At 47.9% G+C, this 22,099-nt stretch overlaps 2 protein-coding genes across 4 annotated transcripts; both read left to right on the top strand.

Annotated features, from left to right (window-relative positions):
* Positions 1-1,094: 1,094 nt before the first annotated feature.
* On the top strand, positions 1,095-14,289 carry LOC105473133 (centromere protein S). Of its 2 annotated transcripts, none has more exons than XM_071101008.1 (5): positions 1,095-1,228; positions 4,477-4,600; positions 5,282-5,315; positions 11,253-11,319; positions 13,745-14,289. In XM_071101008.1, exons 1-5 carry the CDS (start codon positions 1,178-1,180, stop codon positions 13,883-13,885), a joined length of 417 nt encoding a protein of 138 aa, XP_070957109.1. In that variant the 5' UTR covers positions 1,095-1,177; the 3' UTR covers positions 13,886-14,289. The 2 variants fall into 2 exon arrangements, with proteins under 2 accessions (XP_070957109.1, XP_070957111.1); XM_071101010.1 differs by lacking the exon at positions 1,095-1,228 and adding an exon at positions 1,852-2,070.
* Positions 1,102-21,687, top strand: LOC105473132 (cortistatin). 2 transcript variants are annotated; one of them, XM_011726764.2, is made up of 3 exons: positions 1,102-1,228; positions 20,140-20,297; positions 21,405-21,687. In XM_011726764.2, exons 2-3 carry the CDS (start codon positions 20,199-20,201, stop codon positions 21,621-21,623), a joined length of 318 nt encoding a protein of 105 aa, XP_011725066.1. In that variant the 5' UTR covers positions 1,102-1,228; positions 20,140-20,198; the 3' UTR covers positions 21,624-21,687. The 2 variants fall into 2 exon arrangements, with proteins under 2 accessions (XP_011725066.1, XP_011725068.1); XM_011726766.3 differs by lacking the exon at positions 1,102-1,228 and having other exon boundaries at positions 20,047-20,297; positions 21,414-21,687.
* Positions 21,688-22,099: the final 412 nt, after the last annotated feature.

Raw genomic sequence — 22,099 nt, 5'->3', positions numbered from 1 at the left:
GGCAAAGGAAAGTCCTCAGAAGGCTGATTGCTCCAATCAGCTTTGATCTGGGGTTCAGCCCTCGGCAAGCTTAGGGAACTTGAGGGATGTCTATGAGAAAGGAAGACAGGAATGGCTTTATGAGATTTCCTTCCGTTCTAAAAGTAGCACCTGCTCGTGACAAATGCAGAATACAGAAATATAAGCAATAAACAAAAAATAATGAAACAAAACAAAAACCTAGAAATACAGGCAGGGCATGGTGGCTCACACCTGTAATTCCAGCACTTTGGGAGGCTGAGGTGGGATTGTTTGAAGCCAGGAGTTTGATACCAGCCTGGGCAACATAGTGAGACCTGGTCTCCACAAAAAATAGAAATTAGCCAGGTGCGCTGATACGGGCTTGTGGTCCCAGCTACTTGGGAGGCTGGAGTGGGAGGATCACCTGAGCCCAGGAGGTGGAGGTTACAGTGAGCCTTGGTCGTGCCACTGCACTCCAGCCTGGGCGGCACAGCGAGACCCCTGCCTCTCAAAAAACAATGAAAACAAACCAAAATTGGGTTTGATGGTTTCACTTTATTGTTAACATAAAGGAAAAGCAGTAACCTTCGTGTCAGAATTATACTCCTGTCGATGGCAACAAGGCAGTTCCTGTTCCACTCGCTGAATGAGGTCACGGGGCGTTCATTCATTGTAGTCTGACTTTGTGACGCCATTGTTGGTGATAGAATGATAAAGCTGATGGTGGATTTTGCAAGATACACCTGAGGTACAGGTGCTTGGAGCTCTTGATAATGTGTACTGCGTTACATGATCTGTAAATCGTGGGCTATGCATCCTTTACACTAGACTGGAACACCTATGCACACACCTATGCACACGTGTTTCGCGGAGAGTGGTGCTCAGCGCTGTGCCAGGTGCTGAATTAGGCTCTGGGGTGCAGCAGTGACCTGGGTGGTCATGTCTCCGCCTCGCCCGGCCACCTCCGTTGAGAAACCTGAGCAGGGGGCTGGCTGGAGGCCGACGGCGGAGTTCTCTCAACGGAGCGCCGCCAGGGGGCGCGCGAGGCAGGGCGGAGCTGGGTACTTTGTCCGCCCGCGCAGCCCGTCGTTCGCGCCGCGGCGGGAATATCCGACCTGGCCGCGCACCACCGCCCCTTCTCGGCCTTCCTGCATTTGCCCAGGTTCAGCACGCAATAATGGAGGAGGAGGCGGAGACCGAGGAGCAGCAGCGATTCTCTTACCAACAGGTACAGGAAAACGGTGGTCGGGCTGGGCTGGGGCAGGACGGCGTCGAGTTTCAGGACAGAAAAGGACACCGAAGCCCAAATTGGCCTCTCATCGGGGCCCCCACGCCCACGGCGTCCCCCGCGGCTGCTGCTGCGCCTGCGTCGGCTCAACTGCCGCGGGTGGTGCTGGGAAGCGGTTTCCGCGGCAACGCGGCTGGACCCTGGCCTGCGCGGCCTGGGTAGGAAGCGGTTCTAGGGGAGTGCGCGGGCTCCGGGGTCCAGCGGGGAGAGGCCACCTTCTGGCTTTGCGATGAAGCCTCGGTTTCCCCTTCTCAGATGGGGTTGTTGTGAGGGTGGAACGTCGGCATTAGAGACACTCGAGGTGACGCCCGTAGCGCGGTGCGCGGTTCGGGCAGGAGCTCTGGAACGCTGCTGGAGGGGTCGACCCCTCGTTACAGATGCAGGGACGCGGTGCGGACCAGTCAGGACCAGAGCTCGTCCTTAGATGTGGGTTCGAATCTCCGCCGCGCCAACTTGTGATCGTACCGACTCGGCCCAAATGCAATTTTCTTCCCTGCAAAATCGTCGTAAGAATAACCACCTGTTAGGGTAGCTGCAGGCATCCCATTCTTTCCTTTTATCAGCGCGGGGCATACTGGGCGGCAGAGGCTGAGAACCTTACTGTGCTGTGAAGAGGCGAAAAGCAAGACCCGGAGTGGCGACTTTAAAGACGAATTGAAGAAACGCGGGAATGAGCTCCAGACGCGGGAGTTTCCTCTCTACAAAGTTACATTGTAGCAGCTGTCTACCCTGTCCCTTGTATTTTGAGAAGTTCAAACCTTCAGAAAAGTTGCAAGAACATGGTACAGAACGCCTAGATGCCCGTCACCTCGATTCACCACTAGTTAGCATTTTGCTCTGTTTGCTCTCTTGCTTTTTTTCCTCCCTGATTGGAGAATTAATTGCAGATATTTTGACAGTTCGCCTTTAGATTTTAATTCTTTAGTACACATCTCCCAAAAACAAGGCATTGGTTGGGCGCGGTGGCTCACTCCACACCCAGAACTTTGGGAGGCCGAGGTGGGCAGATCACTTGAGGTCAGGAGTTCTAGACCAGACTGGCCAACATGGAAACCGCCTCTCAACTAAAAGTACAAAAATTAGACGAGTGTGGTGGTGGGCGCCTGTAATCGCAGCTGCTTGGGATGTTGAGGCAGGGGAATTGCTTGAACCCGGGAGGCGGAGGTTTCGGTGAGCCGAGATCGCACCTTTGCACTCCAGCCTGGGTAACAGAGCGAGACTCCATCTCAAAAAAAAAGAAAAAAGAACAAGGCATTCTCCTACATCATCTCCATAAATTATCCCACTCAGGAAGTTTAATATTGATGAAACGCTGTTGAACGTGCAATCCATGGTCACGTGCCCCCACTTGTCCTAAGGATGTTTCTTTTAACTGTCTTTTTTCCTTCAGGATTCCGTTAAGGATGGCGCGTTCCATTTAGTCATCTTGTCTCTTTGGTCCTGCCTGCCCTATTTTTTTTTTTTTGAAACAGAGTTTTCGCTCTTGTCCAGGCTGGAGCGTAGTGGCTCCATCTCAGCTCACTGCAACCTCCGCTTCCCGGATTCAGGAGGTTCTCCTGCCTCGTGAGCAGCTGGGATTACAGGCGCCCACCACCACGCCCAGCTGATTTTGTGTGTTTAGTAGAGACGAGGTTTCACCATGTTGGCCAGGCTGGTTTTGAACTCCTGACCTCAAGTGATCTGTCCGCCTCGGCCTCCCAAAGTGCTGGGATTCCAGGTGTGAACCACTGTGCCGGGCCTGTTCTTAGTCCCCAGAACAGAGCCTGGCTCTCAACAGAGGAACAAATGCTTACTGATGAAATGAAACTGCAAAGATGGGCCGAGAAATTTGCCCCGCAGCTGTGATTAACCTGTAGAAGATTTCCCCCTGTTCATGTAACCAACTGTTCTTGGCACTTGGTAGGCAGCAGTGAACAAAATTGACAGGGTCCTACCCTTGAGGAGTTTAGTGATTTAGACTCTAAATGCAGTGATGCCCCCAGCCCAGCCATGGGGAACGGAGGAGGAGGGTCTGAGAAAAATTCCTGGAGCCAGGAGCATTCAGAAGAATTCATGTCCTGTACCCTGACGCCCACCCATAAGTAAAAAAGATGATGTTGAGCTGGGCAGGGTGGTGTTGAGCTGGGCAGCTACTCAGGAGACTGAGGCAGAAGGTTCACTTGAGCCTGGGAGTTGGAGGCTGTAGTGTGCAGTGACCACACCTGTGATCTTCATGCCTCCCAGGTCGATGGCACTTTGGCTTCTCCTACCAGAGGCCTCAGCTTACCTAGCCTTGTGAGGTCTGAAATTCAGAAAGGTAGATGCCCTCCTTATCTGCCTGACCTCTATCCTGAGGTCCTGGACTTGCGTTTTTGGCAGTTCCTCCTCCTCTTGCCTATGCGTTGAACACTTGCTGGTAGATTTTGTGCCCTCGTGGGTTCAGCTGTCATCATGTGCAGCTCAGCTCTTTGGCCCTGAGGCAGAGTACCCACACCTGGGCTCAACGGAACTCTGTCGACACGTGGGCGAGACCGTGCTTAGGTTGTCTTGCGCTTGAGGCTCATCCTCCCCTCGGTAATTTTCTGCAAGCGGCAGAGAGATCTTTTTCAGAACGACAAGGGTTGCCAGGGAGCAGTGAGGCCCCGTGGAGGTAGCCTCCCAATCCTCTGAATCGAGAGGGCTGGGTGTGCCCTCTTGAGCCTTTCCCGTGTTGTACTTTTGTCCTCTGTGACATGCAGGCCTGGGGCTGCCAGGGGCTTGCAGCAGAGGGATGGGATCCTTCTGTATTTACTTGATTAACCACAGTAAGGGCAAAGTTCCCTGCCTGGTTTTTCATTGTCTCCCAAACACCTAGCATATGCCTTTGCTCAGGCACATGTCCAAACTCCGCAGATAGTTTGGAATAAGGGAGTAAAACCACGCGGGGCCTTGGCAGGCACGAGTCTGATCTGTCTCCCCACTGACTTGCCATCCAATTCCTTATCTACCTGACGTAAATCATAACCATTAACAAGGAGGTAATGTTTCTACAAGTCACACTCCAGTGGGCCTCATTCACTGATTAGTACACTTGAAAAGCCACCCAGCCATTATGGAAAGCTCCGAAGGAATTGGGCTGAGCAGACCCTCTCCTTGGTCTTAATTTTTTAAGCCGTGAAAAGCTCTTATTTGCAACCTTACCCATGAAATATTTCGATTTTTTTCCCCAGAGGCTAAAGGCAGCAGTTCACTATACTGTGGGTTGTCTTTGCGAGGAAGTTGCATTGGACAAAGAGATGCAGTTCAGCAAACAAACCATTGCGGCCATTTCGGAGCTGACTTTCCGACAGTGCGGTATGAAGCTTCGGCCTCCCTAGCCATGTCTGTAAACCCCAAAGGTTGATTTCACCTGGGAGCAGTACGTGGGTGGGAGCTGTGGGGAGTCTGACCAGCAGACCGAGATATTATCATCATCATGTGTTCTTCATGAAACACTGCTCTTTTTGGCTGCGAGTTGTGGATATTTTATGGGAAGAACTATTTTTTTCCTATTACACTAACACTGGGGCATTAACGCCTTTATTTTATTGTTTTAAACTGCCCTGACGGCTGGAACATTAGACATCACATTTTTTGTTTCAGTGCTTTATAACATTTTTATATTACCCATAGTTTCTTTGACAGCTGAGCTTTAGCGTTGGTATTTGCTTGACTTCAGAGGGAAAACGAAAGACCTCACAAGCCTTGACTGTAGCAGAAGTTAAAGGATAGTTTCTAGAAACCAAAGGCATAGTCACAATTAATGGAAGACTTGCCATGAAGGGTGGAGGGCTCTGGGAAGGACAAGGAGGTCATCATGAATAAAAAAAGCCAAAGGCTCTTAGGGAATGGCGGGGCTCCTGGAAGCGCCTCCTTTCACCTTTAAGAGAGTTTGTTGTATTAGTCACTGTACTGGCTGTAAAAATCAAGGCTTCACTTTTCCTGCTTCTGAAATTAGATGGGAGGGTGCCTAAAGTGTGTGTCTTTCTCTTTCAGAAAATTTTGCCAAAGACCTTGAGATGTTTGCAAGGTGGGTAGAGAACTTGGTTATCCGACGCTGCGTCTGTGCAGCTCTTTGGGGCCTCTCCATCTGGTGGGTTATTTCAGGAGAGCTTTAGCTATTCAGTTTGCCGTGTGTTTTGTGGAGGCTTGTCTCTAATCATGGTTCTGCAAGAACATGACGCCTGCCTCAATCACGGTGATTCAGACTTATTTGAACATTTTTTGAAGTTTTCCGAGTATTTTTTATTAAAGAACCCAAGTTATTCAGTTCCAAGTTAAAAAGGTGTGAATGCCGTCTCCAGGACCCTGAATGGCAGTGCCTGTGTTAAAAGCCATGTCTTCGGGTGGTTTGATTGCTCAGGGTTTGAGAACATGGTGCCCGGGGGCGGCTGCCCCTCTGCGGAGGGAGCTGCCGCATGTCCGCGGTGGTAATTGCTTGCAGGTGTACACAGAATGGCAGGCAGGGCTTTTCATTTGCCGCATTTGTTCTGAGTAAGACGCACTCCTTGGAAAGAGGGTGACTTGCTTTCAGCTGCTAAAGCCTCAGCTTTTACAGATGATTTATGTTCAGCTCTTCAATTAGTACCGCAGGTAATTGAAAACAATTGCACCAAATTGCTTTTATGAAACAGTTTGAATGACGAAGGCCTGAAAGGGCGAAAGCTTTCTAATTTGCCGCCACTTGGATTCGGTGCCAGCCTCTCCCACACCCTTTACTTTTCACCTTGCTCCTGTTAGCTCTTTGTTTCTTGGATGCCTGTTTTGAATGAATTAAAGCAGTGGGTTCTCGGAGGGCAAGCTCTCAATCTGTCCTATTCCTGTGGCTATTCGTCCCTGAAAACCGCTTAGCATCTTCAGCTTGACCAAAAGGGATAAGATAGTATGAAGGGATACCGGTAGCTCATGTGGCTTAGTCATTGCTGATTCAGGTGGGAGTCCCTTATGTGTGGCCCTCCTCCCCGGTGAAAGATATTTATCACCTTTACTTGTTATTTCTTTGTTAGCTGTGGGGAAAAAAAAAACAATGAATGTTTAAAATACTTAAAAATAATAAATATATATATTAGAGATTCAGGGTCTTGGTATATTGCCCAGGCTGGTCTTGAACTCCTGGACTCAAGCAATCCTGCCTTGGGCTCCCAAAGTGGCTGGGATTATAGGTGTGAGCCACCATGCTCAGCCTGAAAATACTTCTGTAAAAATTCTATTAAAAAAATTAATAGAAAGAGTATGGTAACACATTAGGCTTTCAGATATTCTGTGTTTTTTAAAAAGTACATAAAAGGTAGATTTTATTTTATTTTATTTTATTTTATTTTTTTGAGACAGCGTCTCGCTCTGTCGCCCAGGCTGGAGTGCAGTGGCCGGATCTCAGCTCACTGCAAGCTCCGCCTCCCGGGTTCACGCCATTCTCCTGCCTCAGCCTCCCGAGTAGCTAGGACTACAGGCGCCCGCCACCTCCCACAGCTAGTTTTTTGTATTTTTTATAGAGACGGGGTTTCACCGTGTTAGCCAGGATGGTCTTGATCTCCTGACCTCGTGATCCGCCCATCTCGGCCTCCCAAAGTGCTGGGATTACAGGCCTGAGCCACCGCGCCCGGCCTTATTTTATTTTTTTGAGACAGAGTCTCACTCTGTCGCCCAGGCTGGAGTGCAGTGGTGCAATCTTGGCTCACTGCAACCTCTGCCTCCTGGGTTCAAGTGATTCTCCTGCCTCAGCCGCCCAAGTAGCTGGGATTACGGGCATGTGCCACCACACCTGGCTAATTTTTGTATTTTTAGTAGAGATGGGGTTTTACCATGTTGGTCAGGCTGGTCTTGAACTCCGGATCTCAAGTGATCTGCCCACCTCAGTCTCCCAAAGTGCTAGAATTACAGGCGTGAGCCACTGTGCCAGGTAAACGGTTGATTTTCTTTTGCTGGGTACTGGCGGGGAAAGGAGTACGTGCGTGTGTGTGTGTGTGTGTGTGTGTGTGTGTGTAGACCATAAGCTCCATAAGGAAGGACAACTTTTACATAAAAGTGTTCGTGGAGGCCAAGTGCGGTGGCTCACGCCTGTAATCCTAGCACTTTGGGAGGCTGAGGCGGGTGGATCACCTGAGCTCAGGAGTTCGAGACTAGCCTGGGCAACAGGGTGAAACCCCATCTTCTAAAATAAAATTTAAAAAAATTAGCCAGACATGGCAGTGTGCGCCTGTAGTCTCAGCTACTCAGGAGGTTGAGGCAGGAGAATTGCTTGAACCAGGGAGGTGGAGGTTGCAGTGAGCCGAGATTGTGCCACTGCACTCCAGCCTGGGTGACAGCGAGTCTCCGTCTCTTTAAAAAAATAGAGAGTTTGTGGAAAGGCTGCCTCTGAGAACTGAGTGAGTCCAGAGTCCAGTGATGAGGCTCCAGGAATCTGGGGTGCAGCCAGAGGCAGGGAAGCACCCCCTCTTCTTGGCACAACCCACAACTACAGGTTTTCTTTGAAGACTCATCCTTTGTGTGAATTCCAGTTTGCTTTCATACAAAAAAGCATTGTTTTAAAGTTGATCACTGAATAAAATTGATTCTCCTGGAAGGCCAACTTTGGTTATCTTGTGGATTTGAGTTGTCCCTGTCACACTTTCTCTACTCCCAAGACTATTGTTACCCCAGTTTGAGAAAGATGGACTGTTTCAAGTCCACAATATGTTACATAGCCTCTCTAGGCTAGCCTGGGAACCTAATGAGTATTTGTAACATTGTTTCATTAAGACAAATTTGTTTTTTCTTTTCTTTCTTTTTTTTTTTTTTTCCTTGAGACAAGATCTCTGTTACCCAGGCCAGAGGGCAGTGGCAGGATCATAGCTCACTGCAACCTAGAGCTCCTGGGTTCCAGTGATGCTGCCACCTTGGGCTTCCAGAGTGTTGGTATTACAGGCATGAGCTGAGCCACTGTGCCTGGCATCTTTTTTCTTTTTGGTGAACTTGTTATGAGAAGTTTCTGTGAGAATACACATTTAAATTCTTTTTTCTTTTTCTTTTTTTCTTTTTCTTCTTTTTTGGAGCATTGGAGCAAGAGGGAGACTTGAGAACAGGGGCTGGATTTTTTTTTTTTTTTTTTTTTTTTTGAGATGGAGTCTCGCTGTGTCGCCCAGGCTGGATTGCCATGGCGCGATCTCAGCTCACTGCAACCTCTGCCTCCTGGGTTCAAGGCATTCTCCTGCCTCAGCCTCCCAAGTAGCTGGGATTACAGGTGCGCAGCACTACGCCCGGCTAATTTTTGTGTTTTTAGTAAAGACAGGGTTTCACCATGTTGGCCAGGTTGGTCTCAAACTCCTGACCTCAGGTGATCCACCCACCTCGGCCTCCCAAAGTGCTGGGATTACTGGCATGAGCCACTGTGCCTGGCCAATTTTTTTTTTTTTTAGACAGAGTCTCTCTCTGTCGCCCATGCTGGAGAGCAGCAGCTCAATCTCGGCTCACTGCAGCTTCTGCCTCGTGGGTTCAAGCGATTCTCCTGCCTCAGCCTCCCGAGTAGCTGGGACTACAGGCACACGCCACCACTCCCGCTAATTTTTGTGTTTTTAATAGAGATGGGGGTTTCACCATGTTGGCCAGGCTGGTCTCGAGCTCCTGACCGCAGGTGATCCACCTGCCTCAGCCTCCCAAAGTGCTGGGATTACAGGTGTGATCCACCATGCCTGGCCAGAGAATACACAATTAAATTCTAAATCAATTCACTGGCAGACTTTGGAAAGCAACTGCCAATCTGAGTTGTTAATTTTTTTTTTTTTTTTTTGAGATGGAGTCGCACTCTGTCATCCAGGCTGGAGTGCGGTGGTGTGATCTCAGCTCACTGCAGCTTCCGTCTCCTGGGTTCAAGCAATGCTCCTGCCTCAGCCTCCCAAGTAGCTGGATTACAGGTGCCCGCCACCACACCCGGCTAATATTTGTCTTTGTAGTAGAGACGGGGTTTCACTGTGTCGGCCAGGCTGGCCTCAAACTCCTGACCTCAAATGATCCACCCACCTCGGCTTCCCAAAGCTATGGGATTATAGACATGAGCCACCACACCTGGCCTGAGTTGTGAATTTATTTAGCTTTGAAATCTGTAGTCTCCTAGTATTGTTAAACATTTTGAAGAAGATAGATATTCTATAGGAAATACATTCTGGGAACTTTTGGGAATCGTCTTTAAGGCCTGTGTTACAAAGCATATTATATGAAAAATTGCTTTTTATTTTCCCTAGCTAGAGTAATTTTCTGGAGTAATTTTCTGGAGTTGGAGGTTTGACTTAGGAGAGTCTACGATATGCAGTGGCTGGCAGAGGATGCCCTGCCCCTTCCATCAAGGGCCTTAGTGCAGAGATACCGGAGGCAAAGCTGAAGTGGCAGAGAGGACTGAGATCATTGTTTCCTAAAACTTTCTTGTCAACAGATAAGTTCGCTCTGTAAATGGTTCATTGTGCTTATTCCTTTTACTGTACTTTAAGAAGAATGTAAATCCAGACAGAGCAGCCTGGTTGTGAGGTTGAGACTGGGCCACCTTGTCCACGCACACTTAATATTTTCCACCCAGACAGAACATCAGTGTTCTGGCCTCATTCTTTGTGGCTGCTCTTATGTCACCTCTGTCTTTTTTCTCTCCTGTGTGGTCCTTGCAGGTTGCTAATTAGAAAATTATCTCTTGAAGTGGGTATTATTATCTCATGACAAGCAGATACTATCAATCACGATGAGATGACGTGATATTTGTATATTTAGCAGAATGTTAAGGATTAATTTGGCCAAATTATGGAGAATAATTTCTGTGTGAATTTATCTTTTAACTCAGCAGTTGTTCAGTGAGGACTCACCATGTGTGCTGGCTGCTTTGCTAGTTATTAAGGATGCAAAGATTCTTATTTATTCCTGCTTACAAAGTACCTGTGTATTTTGTGGGAAAGTTAGAAATGGAAAGAAAGGGTGTAATCAGAGTAATATATTATTGAATAGAGCTTATTATCTCAAATTACCTTTCCTAGCAAAGATGATAGGACTAGAATGAGAATTTGAGTCCAACTTGTGAGCAAGAAGCAGACTCCAGTTTAAAGGATGTTCTTTGTGGCTGGGCACGGTGACTCACGCCTGTAATCCTAGCACTTTGGGAGGCCGAGGCAGCTGGATCATGAGGTCAGGAGTTCGAGACCAGCCTGGCCAAGATGGTGAAACCCCGTCTCTACTAAAAATACAAAAAAATTAGTGGGGCATGGTGGGGGCGCCTGTAATCCCAGCTACACAGAAGGCTGAGGCAGAGAATTGCTTGAACCCGGGAGGTGGAGGTTGCAGTGAGCCAAGATTGTGCCACTGCACTCCAGTCTGGGTGAGAGAATGAGACTCTGTCTCAAAAAAAAAAAAAAAAAAAAAAAAAAAGAGGATGTTCTTTGTTCTGCCTGTGTTATTGTGGAGGGAGGGAATGCATTAACTGCCTGTTGGGAACGGGGCGTTAGGAGGCGTCTGCATATGCTTTTTCCTGTAAGTTAGCCCTTGGAGAACGTCAGAATCTTGACCTAAGTAAAGCCATCCTTTGTGGAGGTTCTCTTTGTTCTTCTATTTAGTGTCTATTTAAGCAGGTACCCTCTGTATCATGAGGCTCATTTTCTCTGCACTAGAGTTGTACACTGACCTTCTTGATTTTTCTGTGGCCTTAGCTGTGACCAAGGAAGCCAGGTTTGGAAGGACTCTAAGCCCCGAGCCTCCTGTCTGTGTTTGTACTCTTCAGGTACCCTTGGCCCTAAGCAGAGGTGGAGAGATGGCCTTTGCTTTCTCCATCTCTTTACTTAATTGGGGTCTTGGGAACTTCACAAATTTTTGTGTCACTTTTGCTTAATGCCCTTTATCTAAAAGGATGGGCTACTTAGAGATCCCTGCTCTTTTGAAGTCTGACCCTGAACTTCTGTGTTTCATCAAAACTTTAAATAATACCAAACATTTTGGTGACTTGCTTCTGCCCTTTCTGCAGACATGCGAAAAGAACCACAATTAACACTGAAGATGTGAAGCTCTTAGCCAGGAGGAGTAATTCACTGGTGAGAGATGAATTTCTTTCCTCACTTCCCTTTCCCATTGGAATACATTATTCCCAATCAATCACTTGAAGCCGTGAAGTTATTCCCCAGGGCACCTTGCATTAGAAACTAGAGGTGGCTGAACCATTCAGACTTACCTGTAATTTACAGTCTTGCTTTCATTATGATGGATCTTGCTAAGCCAATTTGAAATTTTCTAATCAGCACTCTCTGGTTTTTATAATTTGCCTTTTTTTGTAATACCTCAAAACTTTGGTCCCATGTTTCATTTACAACATGATGTCAGACACTGGTCACAGGCTAATCTGTAGGGATAGTTTTACGGTGTTCACAGTTCTCCAAATGGGCCAGGTATAGAAGGAGTTTCTGTGTGGCTAGATATGCAGGAAAAAGCACGTTTTCCATCTTTTTAAGTCTAGAAATCATTTTGACCAAGCCTCCGTTGTTCAGGTGAAGACTCAGCGATGCTCTGGTCATCCCAGGCTAGTGGCTTTGGCCAGTGGCAGAGCCAGCACGCCGGGGAGATTTCCTGACTGAGTCTAATGCTAGACATTGAAGCACTGTGGCTGTCGTAGAATGTGGGCCCCACAAGAGCAGGGGCTTTTGTCTCTTTGTTCTCTCTCCATCTGTGTTGCCTAGAACAGTCCTGGCACACAGGAGCAGCTCAATAAATAGTTGTTGAATGAATGAATTTGTATAGCAGTTTATAGGGGCTTTTCCAGATACTATTTTACATATATTATCTAATGCTCACAACTTTTTTTTCTTTTTTTTTTTTGATGGAGTCTCACTCTGTTATCCAGGCTGGAGTGCGGTGGTATGATCTCAGCTCACTGCAACCTTCACCTCCCGGGTTCAAGCAGTTCCCTGCCTCAGCCCCTCGAGTAGCTGGGATTACAGGCTCCCACCACCACGCCCGGCTAATTTTTGTATTTTTAGTAGAGATGGAGTTTCACCATATTGTCCAGGCTGGTCTTGAACTCCTGACCTCGTGATCCACCCACCTCAGCCTCCCAAAGTGCTGGGATTACAGGCGTGAACCACCACGCCTGGCACTTTTTATTTTTTATTTGTAATTGTAGACATGCGATCTCTGTGTTGCCAGGCTGGTCTTGAACTCCTGGGCTCAAGCAGTCTTCCCGCCTTGGTTTCCCAAAATGCCGGGATTCCAGGTGTGTGCCACATTTTTTTTTTTTTTGACAGGGTCTCACTTTGTCACCCAGGCCGAGTGCAGTGGCGCAATCATTGCTCATTGCAGTCCCTGTCTCCTGGGCTCCAGTGATCCTTCCACCTTAGCTTCTCAAGCAGCTGGGACTACAGGTGCATGCCACCACACCGACTAATTTTTGTATTTTTTGTAGAGATGGGATTTCACCATATTGCCTGGGCTGGTCTCAAACTCCTGGGCTCAAATGATCTGCCTGCCCTGGCCTCCCAAAGTGCTGGGATTACAGGCATGAGCCACTGCACCCAGCCACAACTCTTTTTTTTTTTTTTTTTTTTGAGATGGAGTCTCGCTCTGTCCCCCAGGCTAGAGTGCACTGGCGTGATCTCGGCTGACTGCAAGCTCCGCCTCCCAGGTTCACGCCATTCTCCTGCCTTAGCCTCCTGAGTAGCTGGGACTACAGGCGCCTGCCACTGTGCCCAGCTAATTTTTTGTATTTTTAGTAGAGACGGGGTTTCACCGTGGTCTCGATCTCCTGACCTTGTGATCCAACCGCCTCGGCCTCCCAAAGTGCTGGGATTACAGGCGTGAGCCACCGCGCCCGGCCGCCACAACTCTTACTAACACAACTTACTGGCTAGGTGCAGTGGCTCATGCCAATAATCCCAGAACTTTGGGAGGCCAAGGCAGGAGGATTGCTTGAGCGTAGGAGTTTGAGACCAGCCTGGCCACATAGTGAGATCCTCATATCTACAAAAATTTTTTAAAAAAGAAGAAAAGGCCGGGTCGTGGTGGCTCACGCTTGTAATCCCAACACTTTGGGAGGCCGAGGCGGGCGGATCACAAGGTCAGGAGATCGAGACCATCCTGGCTAACACGGTGAAACTCTGTCTCTACTAAAAATACACAAAAAAAATTAGCCAGGCGTGGTGGCAGGCGCCTGTAGTCCCAGCTACTCAGGAGACTGAGGCAGGAGAGTGGTGTGAACCCGGGAGGTGGAGCCTGCAGTGAGCCAAGATCGCGCCACCGCACTCCAACCTGGATGACAGAGCAAGACTCTGTCTCGAAAAAAAAAAAAAAAAGAAGAAGAAAAAAATTGAAGCTGCATTTAATTCTAAGAAATGTAACCCAGGCTTTGGCTTTTCTACCCAAATTCTTTGAGTCAGAGGTGGTTGTGGAAGGTTTAGTTTTCTTTGTTTATTTGTTTAGGTTTATAAAATGGTTACAGCCAGATATAAATACAGATTTTTTTTTTTATAGCTAAAATACATCACAGACAAAAGTGAAGAGATTGCTCAGATTAACCTAGAACGAAAAGCACAGAAGAAAAAGAAGTCAGAGGATGGAGGCAAAAATTCAAGGGAGCCAGCAGAGGCTGGAGTGGTGGAAAGTGAGAATTAAAGCCCCTCGCCGCCTGGAAAATGCAATGCAGCCTTCTACAGGTAGAGCCGCCTAGAAATGCGCATGGCCGCCAAGGAGACTTCGAAGGGTTAGAGACTAAAAATACATAAATAAAAAGACTAGGCTAGGGGGCTTTTTGTGCTGAATTCTCCACATTGTTAACTGCAAAAGCTAGTTTTAGAGAATGGGAAAGTCTTAAGCAAAATACTCCCAGATCTCATTCCAGAACATAAAAATGGTGTGTGCTTGAATGGTATGTATTAGAAATTACATCTATTGTAATTAAAATTGTGTGCGCAGTTAAACATGGTTGACTTTTTCAAGCAAAAATCAGTTCATCTTTTGATGTAATTTTGTAGGCTAAATGACAATCTCTGAAAGATGAATAAAGTTATATTTATTTAGCTTTTCTGGTTACTAATGTTGTTTTTAAACATAGGCCGCCTTTGGTCACCAGGTAAAAGGGCATATGTTTGGGAATGGCCCTTTTTACTTTTTTGTTTTTGGAGAAGGAGTCTTTTTTTTTTTTTTCTTTTTTGAGATGGAGTCTCGCTGTGTCGCCCAGGCTGGAGTGCAGTGGCGCGATCTCGGTTCACTGCAAGCTCCGCCTCCCAGGTTCACGCCATTCTCCTGCCTCAGCCTCCTGAGTAGCTAGGACTACAGGCGCCCGCCACTGCGCCCGGCTAATTTTTTGTATTTTTAGTAGAGACGGGGTTTCACCGTGGTCTCGATCTCCTGACCTTGTGATCCGCCCGCCTCGGCCTCCCAAAGTGTTGGGATTACAGGCGTGAGCCTCCGCGCCCGGCTGGAGAAGGAGTCTTGCTCCGTTACCCAGGCTGGAGTGCAGTAGCACGATCTCACCTCACTGCAACCTCTGCCTCCCGGGTTCAAGCAGTTCTCTGCCTCAGCCTCCTGAGTAGCTGGAATTATGGGTGCATGCCACCATGCCTGGCTAATGTTTGTAGTTTTAGTAGAGATGGGGTTTCACCATCTTGGCCAGGCTGGTCTTCAACTCCTGACCTTGTGATCCACCCACCTTGGCCTCCCAAAGTGCTGGAATTGCAGATGTGAGCCACTGTGCCCAGCCTTTTAATTTTTTTTATATATTATTTTTGTGTGTGTGAGACACAGTCTTGCTCTGTTGCCAGGCTAGAGTGCAATGGTGTGATCTCAGCTCACTGCAACCTCCACCTCCCAGTTTCCCAAGTAGCTGGGACTACAGGCGTGCGCCACCATACCCAGCTAATTTGTGTGTGTGTTGTGTGTGTTTTGTTTTTTCTCATGCCTTTGGGTTTCTTAGAGGTCCAGGCACGCCTTTCCCTTTACCCTTTGGCAATGTGGTGAAGAGAAGGGGCAGGGGTTTGTGGAGCCCTTTCTGTGTGCCAGGCACCCACTGTGTAGTCCATGTATTACCTTGCTGGTCTCCACAACTTGATCGGCGTAGATCTGATTCTTCACCTTCTCCCGATGAGCAAATGGAAGTTTGATGAGGTTCATCAGCTGCCCAGGGTCACCCGGCCACAGTCAGGAGACAGTGTTCACATTTGGGGCCGCTCACTCTAGAATGGGTGAGAGAAAAGGGCATTCATTTGGAGTAGAATTTATACCATCTGTGCCCAAATAGGATCAGCAAAAGATGCCCCAAAGCTACCCTGACTCTCCAAGGGAGGTGCTAAGCTATGGCCGTAGTAGGGCGCCAAGTTCATACTTTGTGGTTTCGGGTCTGCAAATGGCTCAGCACTTGTTCTCATGTTAATTATAATATCTGTGTGTCATATCAGTGAATGAAAAGTGAATCATAAAGCCTGCCTTCCTAGTACGGTCAGCCAAAGACCTGTATGTTAGCAGTTTCATTTTCGGATAAGCACTCTTTGAACTCCTTATTGGCCAGGTGCAGTGGCTTGTGTCTGTAGTCCCAGCAACTTGGAAGGCTGAGGCAGGAGATTCACTTAAGTCTGGGAGTTTGAGACCAGCCCGGGCAGCACAGTGAGACCCCATCTCTAAAAAAAAATAAAAAATAAGTTAGTTAGGCATGGTGATGCCTGCCTGTAGACCCAGCCAGCTACTCAAGAGGCTGAGGCAGACGGTTGCTTGACCCCGGGAGTTGAAGGCATTAGTGAAGTGACTGTGCTACTGCACTGCAGCCTGGTGCACTGGGGTGACAGAACAAGACCCCAACTCTAAAAAATAAATTCGGGAGGCTGAGACAGGAGAATCGCTTGAACCCAGGAGGTGGAGGCTGCAGTGAGCCGAGATTGTGCCACAGTACTCCAGCCTGGGCGAGAGTGAGACTCAGTCTCAAAATAAAATAAATTAAAAACTCATCAAGAAGAGTTTAGGGAATAGATACTATAGACTTTCCAAAGGTTGAAAGATCTGGGTTGGTGTCTTAGGTTTGCAACTTTAGTAGCTGTATAACTTTCAGAGACTTTGTGCTTTTTTTTTTTTTTTTTTTCATTGAGACAGGGTTTCTGTCACCCAGACTGGAATGCAGTGGCACGATCATGACTCACTGCAGCCTCAACCTCCCAGGCTTAAGCGATCCTCCTGCCTCAGCCTCCTGAGTAGCTGGGACTACTGTGTGCTACCATGTGCTACCATGCCCGGCTAATTTTTTAGTTTTTTTTTTTTGTAGAGATAGGGTCTCAGAATGTTGCCCAGGCTGGTCTCAAACTCCTGGGCTGGACTCAAGTGATCCTCCTGCCTCAGCCTCCCAAAGTGCTGAGATTATAGGCTTGAGTCTCTGCACCTGGCCTTTTCTTTTCTGAGATGGGCTCTTGCTCTGTACAGTGGCGAGATCACAGCTCACTGCAGCTATGAATTCCTGGGCTCAGGCAATCCTCCTGCCTCAGCCTCCCAAGTACCCAAGACTGCAGGTGTGTGTTACCACACCGGGCTAAGTTTCTTTTCTTTTTGAGACAAGGTCTCACTCTGTCACCCATGCTGGAGTACAGGGGCTCAGTCTTGACTCACTGCAGCCTCCATGTCCCATGCTCAGGTGATCCTCCTACCTCAGCCTCCCAAGTAGCTGGGGCCACAGGTGTGTGCCACCATGTCTAGCTAGTTTTTGCATTTTTTTTTTTGGTAGAGGTGGGGTTTTGCACGTTGCCCAGGCTAGTCTTGAACTCCTGGGCTCAAGTGATCCTCCTGCCTCAGCCTCCCAAAGAACTGGGATTGTAGGCATGAGTCACTGCACCCGGCCTTTTTTTTTTTTTTTTTTTTGAGATGGGCTCTTGCTATGTCACCCAGGCTGATCACAGCTCACTGCAGCCACGACTTCCTGGGCTCAGTCAATCCTCCTGCCTCAGCCTCCCAAGTGCCTGAGACTGCAGGTGTGTGTTGCCACACCTGGCTAAGTTTTTCTTTTTTCTTTTTTGTCATAAAGTCTCATTCTATCACCCATGCCGTAGTGCAGTGGTGCAATCTTGGCTCACTGCAGCCTTGACCTCCTATGCTCAGATGATCCTCCTACCTCAGCCCCCCAAGTAGCTGGGACCACGGGTGTGCGTCTCCACGTCCAGCTAATTTCTGTAGAGATGGGGTTTTGCCATGTTGCCCAGGCTGGTCTTGAACTCCTGGGCTCAAGCAATCCTCCCGCCTCAGCCTCCCAAGTAGTCAGGACTACAGGTGTGCATTGCCATGCCTTGCTAAATTTTGTTTTTTGGTGGAGATGGGGTCTTGCTATGTTGCCCAGTCTGGTCTTGAACTCCTGGGCTTAAGTGATCCTCTCATCTCCACCTCCCAAAGTTTGCCACCTTCTTGAAACAGTCATCAGTTCTCATGACGTCTTCCCCAATTTGCAGCACATTCCCCTTCTTTGCACACTTCTTATCGCACTGAAAAATGTCCTTGTCTTTCATTTGTGTCCATGTATCCTATTTCTTTTAGGCTGCAACACCTCTGTCGGGGTGTGGGTGGCATGGGTCCCTTGTGGTATTGCAAGTTCCATGCTGGGTGCTCAGAATGTTTAATGAGCTCATGGAATAAAATTGGCACACTAGACTAACGATATAGGAAGTTGGTGAGGTCGGGTGTGGTGGCCTCATGCCTGTAATCCCAGCACTTTGGGAGGCTGAGATGGGTGGATCACTTGAGTTCAGAAGTTTGAGACCAGCATGGCCAACATGGTGAAATCTCTATTAAAAATACTAAAAATACAAAAATTAGCTGGGTGTGGTGGCTTGTGCCTGTAATCCCAGCTACTCAGGAGGCTGAGACAGGAGAATCCCTTGAACCTGGGAGGTGGAGGTTGCAGTGAGCTGAAGTTGTGCCACTGCACTCCAGCCTGGGTGACAGAGCGCGACTCTGTCTCAAAAACAAAAAGAAGCTGGCTGAACTGCTGTGAATGTCTCATCTGCAAGTATAACTCGATTTTTAGTGTCATTTATAGGAATTTTGGTACAGAAATAACAGATGAAGCAACATACGACATATAAGTCTCTGGCCAGCAGGCCATGCTGATCTTACCTAGGATTTTAACATAAGCAAAAAGACTGTGACAAATTCAAGATTGAGATTTCCCCCGTGAAGGTGTAAACCAGGACTCTGGAAAACTGAAAACAAGTATGTTCACTTCTAGAAAGTGCCATCAGTTTTGGGTTGTGTTACTTCAATTTACAGCCTTGCTTTGGATGTTGGTCATCTATTGTAGGTTTGGGTGGATGTTCCAGATTTTACTCGGTGTCCAGTTGGGTGCAGGGGTCTGTGCATTTGTCTGTGTGATTCAGCGATGAGGGCCTGTGAGGGAGAGCCAGCAGGTAGCACAGGGAGGGACTCCATGGTCTGCACTCTCAGCAGTGGCGCCAGCCTTGGGAGGACAGAGAGCCCTGGGAGTTGGCTGAGGGCAGGGCCGGGCATTGCTTCCCAAACTGTGACTGTGCCCTGCAGTAACAATACGTCTCACACCCGACACACACAATGTGAATCATTATTTATCCTCACTACGGGTGATGCACACTAATTTCAATTTCATTCTAAAGGAAAGTACTGGCCTGTGACCCACAAGCGGTGGTCAGGAGCAGTTTAGAAAACACTGGACTGGGCCGGGCGCGGTGGCTCACGCCTGTAATCCCAGCACTTTGGGAGGCCGAGGTGGGCGGATCACGAGGTCAGGAGATCGAGACCAGCCTGGCTAACGTGGTGAAACTCTGTCTCTACTAAAAATACAAAATTAGCTAGGCATGGTGGCACATGCCTGTAATCCCAGTTACTCAGGAGGCTGAGGCAGGAGAATCACTTGAACCCGAGAGGCAGAGGTTGCGGTGAGCCGAGATTGCACTCCATTGCACTCCAGCCTGGGCAATAAGAGCGAGACTCCATCTCAAAAAAAAGAAAACACTGGATGATCAGGAGTTCGAGACCAGCCTGGCCAACATGGTGAAAACCTGTCCCTACTAAAAATACAAAAATTAGCCAGGCATGGTGGTGGGTGCCTGAAATCCCAGCTACTGGGAGGCTGAGGCAGGAGAATCGCTTGAACCCAGGAGGCAGAGGATGCAGTGAGCTGGGTGTGCCATTGCACCCCAGGCCGAGTGGGCCAGAGCGCGGCTGCCCTGGGGCCAGCAGTACCTGGGTGCTTGTTGGAAATACAGCTCTCAACTCCTCCCTGCCCCAGCACATCAGGACCTGCCTGCAAAGCGATCGTCTGCACTTCAGTTTGAGAAGGCCTGGCCTAGAGGACGGTGGGTCTGGCCTGCTGGGCTGAGAGGCAGTACTGGGAGCGATTCTTGGGGCCTCCTTGCCAACAATTTGGTGAAACCAGCGGATACTATCGTAGCATCTCTGAGCTCCCACTGCCTCCTTGTTTCTCTGCCCGTAGTAGAAGAATGTCTTTGAAATTACTGGATGAGTTTCAGTCATACTTTCACATGGGCACAATTTCACATTCAAGCTCCTTATCCAAGGCTAATTTTATATTATGTTAAATCACTTGTTTTTGTTCTCACGGCTTCCTGCCTACTATAGGCATAATTACGAGGAAGCAGAACTTCTCCAGCAGCGAGCGCACATGCGTTCCAAAATAAGAGCAAATTCGCTCTAAACACAGGAAAAGACCTGAAGCTTTAATTAAGGAGTTAGATCCAATCCTAAAGCGCTTTTGTGGGCACTGATTGCTCCAGCTTCTGCGTCACTGCGTGAGGGAAGAGGATCCAGGCGTTAGACATGTACAGACACAAAAAACAGCTGGAGATTGGGCTTAAAATACCCACCAAGCTCCAAAGAAGAGACCCACGTTCCCAAAACATTGATTTCAGGGCTGCCAGGAAGGAAGAGCAGCAGCAGGGTGTGAGAGAAGCTCCCGTCAGCCCACAAGATGCCGTTGCCCCCTGGCCTCCTGCTGCTGCTGCTCTCTGGGGCCACGGCCACCGCCGCCCTGCCCCTGGAGGGCAGCCCCACTGGCCCAGACAGCGAGGTGAGTACAGTCCTGACGTGGCCATACGCTAGCCCACTCTCTGTCTCTTGTTGGCTTTTTGGCCTGCATGGTGAGTGTGTGTGTGCACGTATGTTGCAGTTCACAGCTTGGACAGGACACAGGGCTGAGCTTTGTAGTGCTCTTGGCTAGCTTGAGGTACTGGGATGTTACATTCAGATCACTGATCCTCAGTTACATGTCCCAACCCATGAAGCCTGCTGGAAACCTGTGCAGCTCAAGGAGGACCCTTCATGCCAGGGCTCCCTCCGTCGGGTGTCTGGGAAAGGGGAAGCGAGTGTACCGGTCCACTGCAGGGCAGGCGTGGAGCTGCGACAGCCCTTCCAGAGCCTTCAGTTACACACAGCACAGGCTCCCACTGGCTCAGAGTAACTGGCATCATTACATTTTCCGTTGTGAGAATTTGTTACTTCATGAGGTGATTGATTGTTCTTTTTTCCATTTTGAGAAAGTTCCAAGAAAGAGTATATAAAGTTGAGCATTAAAAATGGATTTTTCTCTAAAATTATCAGATGAGTTTCAGGCAGGCCATTTATCAGCAGATTACTCCCAGAAGCTTTCTAAGGAATTTGAAAAACCAGAATTCAACGTTTCAGTCCCATCGTCTCAGAAAGCAACTTGTGGACATCCAGGAGTGTGGCCAAAGGTGGGAGAATGAATAAATTAGCCTGATCCACCTTGGGGCTTCTCAGCTGCCAGTCACTGGGGGGAAAATGGCAGATTTCCTGACGTCTCCTAATTAAGGACCTTAGCAAAGAGTGTGGAGCAAAACCACCAGGTTTTTTTCCTTGACTTAAAATGACCAACTTTTCCTTTTCTTTAATTAGAGCAATTTATTTAAGGCGTTCGCTTCACTTTCTCATCCTCATCCTTTAAGTGGAAATGAGGCTTATTGCTATGGAGCATCTTTTCATTTTTTTCTTTTTATTTATTTATTTTTAATATTTTCTTTCTCTTTTCTCCAGGGTAGTCTTCTAGTAGATCTTTTTTTTTTTTTTTTTTGTGAGGAAATTGCATATCTTCGAATGCCTGCTGCCTGAGCCAGATTGCTGAGTTTTCTTTCCTTTGCCATCTGCTTCTCTTTAAAAGCATATGCAGGAAGCGGCAGGAATAAGGAAAAGCAGCCTCCTGACTTTCCTTGCTTGGTGGTTTGAGTGGACCTCCCAGGCCAGTGCCGGGCCCCTCATAGGAGAGGAAGCCAGGGAGGTGGCCAGGCGGCAGGAAGGCGCACCCCCCCAGCAATCCGCACGCCGGGACAGAACGCCCTGCAAGAACTTCTTCTGGAAGACCTTCTCCTCCTGCAAATAAAACCTCACCCGTGATTACTCACGCAAGTGTAATGACAGACCTGAATAAAATGTATTAAGCAGCAGCGATCTTTCCTTTCCTCCTTCCCAAGTCATTTGAAAAGTGTTTTTTATTTAAATTCCAATAATGCCCAATACTGACATGTCTTAAGTAATTTGGAACCCAAAGTGAACATCTTTGATAAAGATTGTTTTGTGGTTTGACTGAACCATGCTAAGTGCAGGCACTGGGCTTTCCTTCTGACGTTCATTATGGTGCTGGGAAGCTCTGTCTTTGATTTAAAATAAAATAGTTAAAGGCTACATAATTAAGAGTTCAGAATAACATCTTATTTCAGTTTATGAATTGATATGAATTGTCTAATTTAAAAAATATTTTCCTAACATTAAAAGGAAATTTTTAACATCAGGCTCAAAAAGCAAAATGATTATTCCTCATGTTTTAGCTGAAATTAATTTTAAAACATTACACAGAAA

This window comes from Macaca nemestrina, chromosome 1 (assembly GCF_043159975.1).
Source record: "Macaca nemestrina isolate mMacNem1 chromosome 1, mMacNem.hap1, whole genome shotgun sequence".
NCBI lineage: Eukaryota > Metazoa > Chordata > Mammalia > Primates > Cercopithecidae > Macaca > Macaca nemestrina.
Note: the sequence above shows the minus strand (reverse complement) of the source record. Positions and strands in the feature narration are given on the sequence as shown.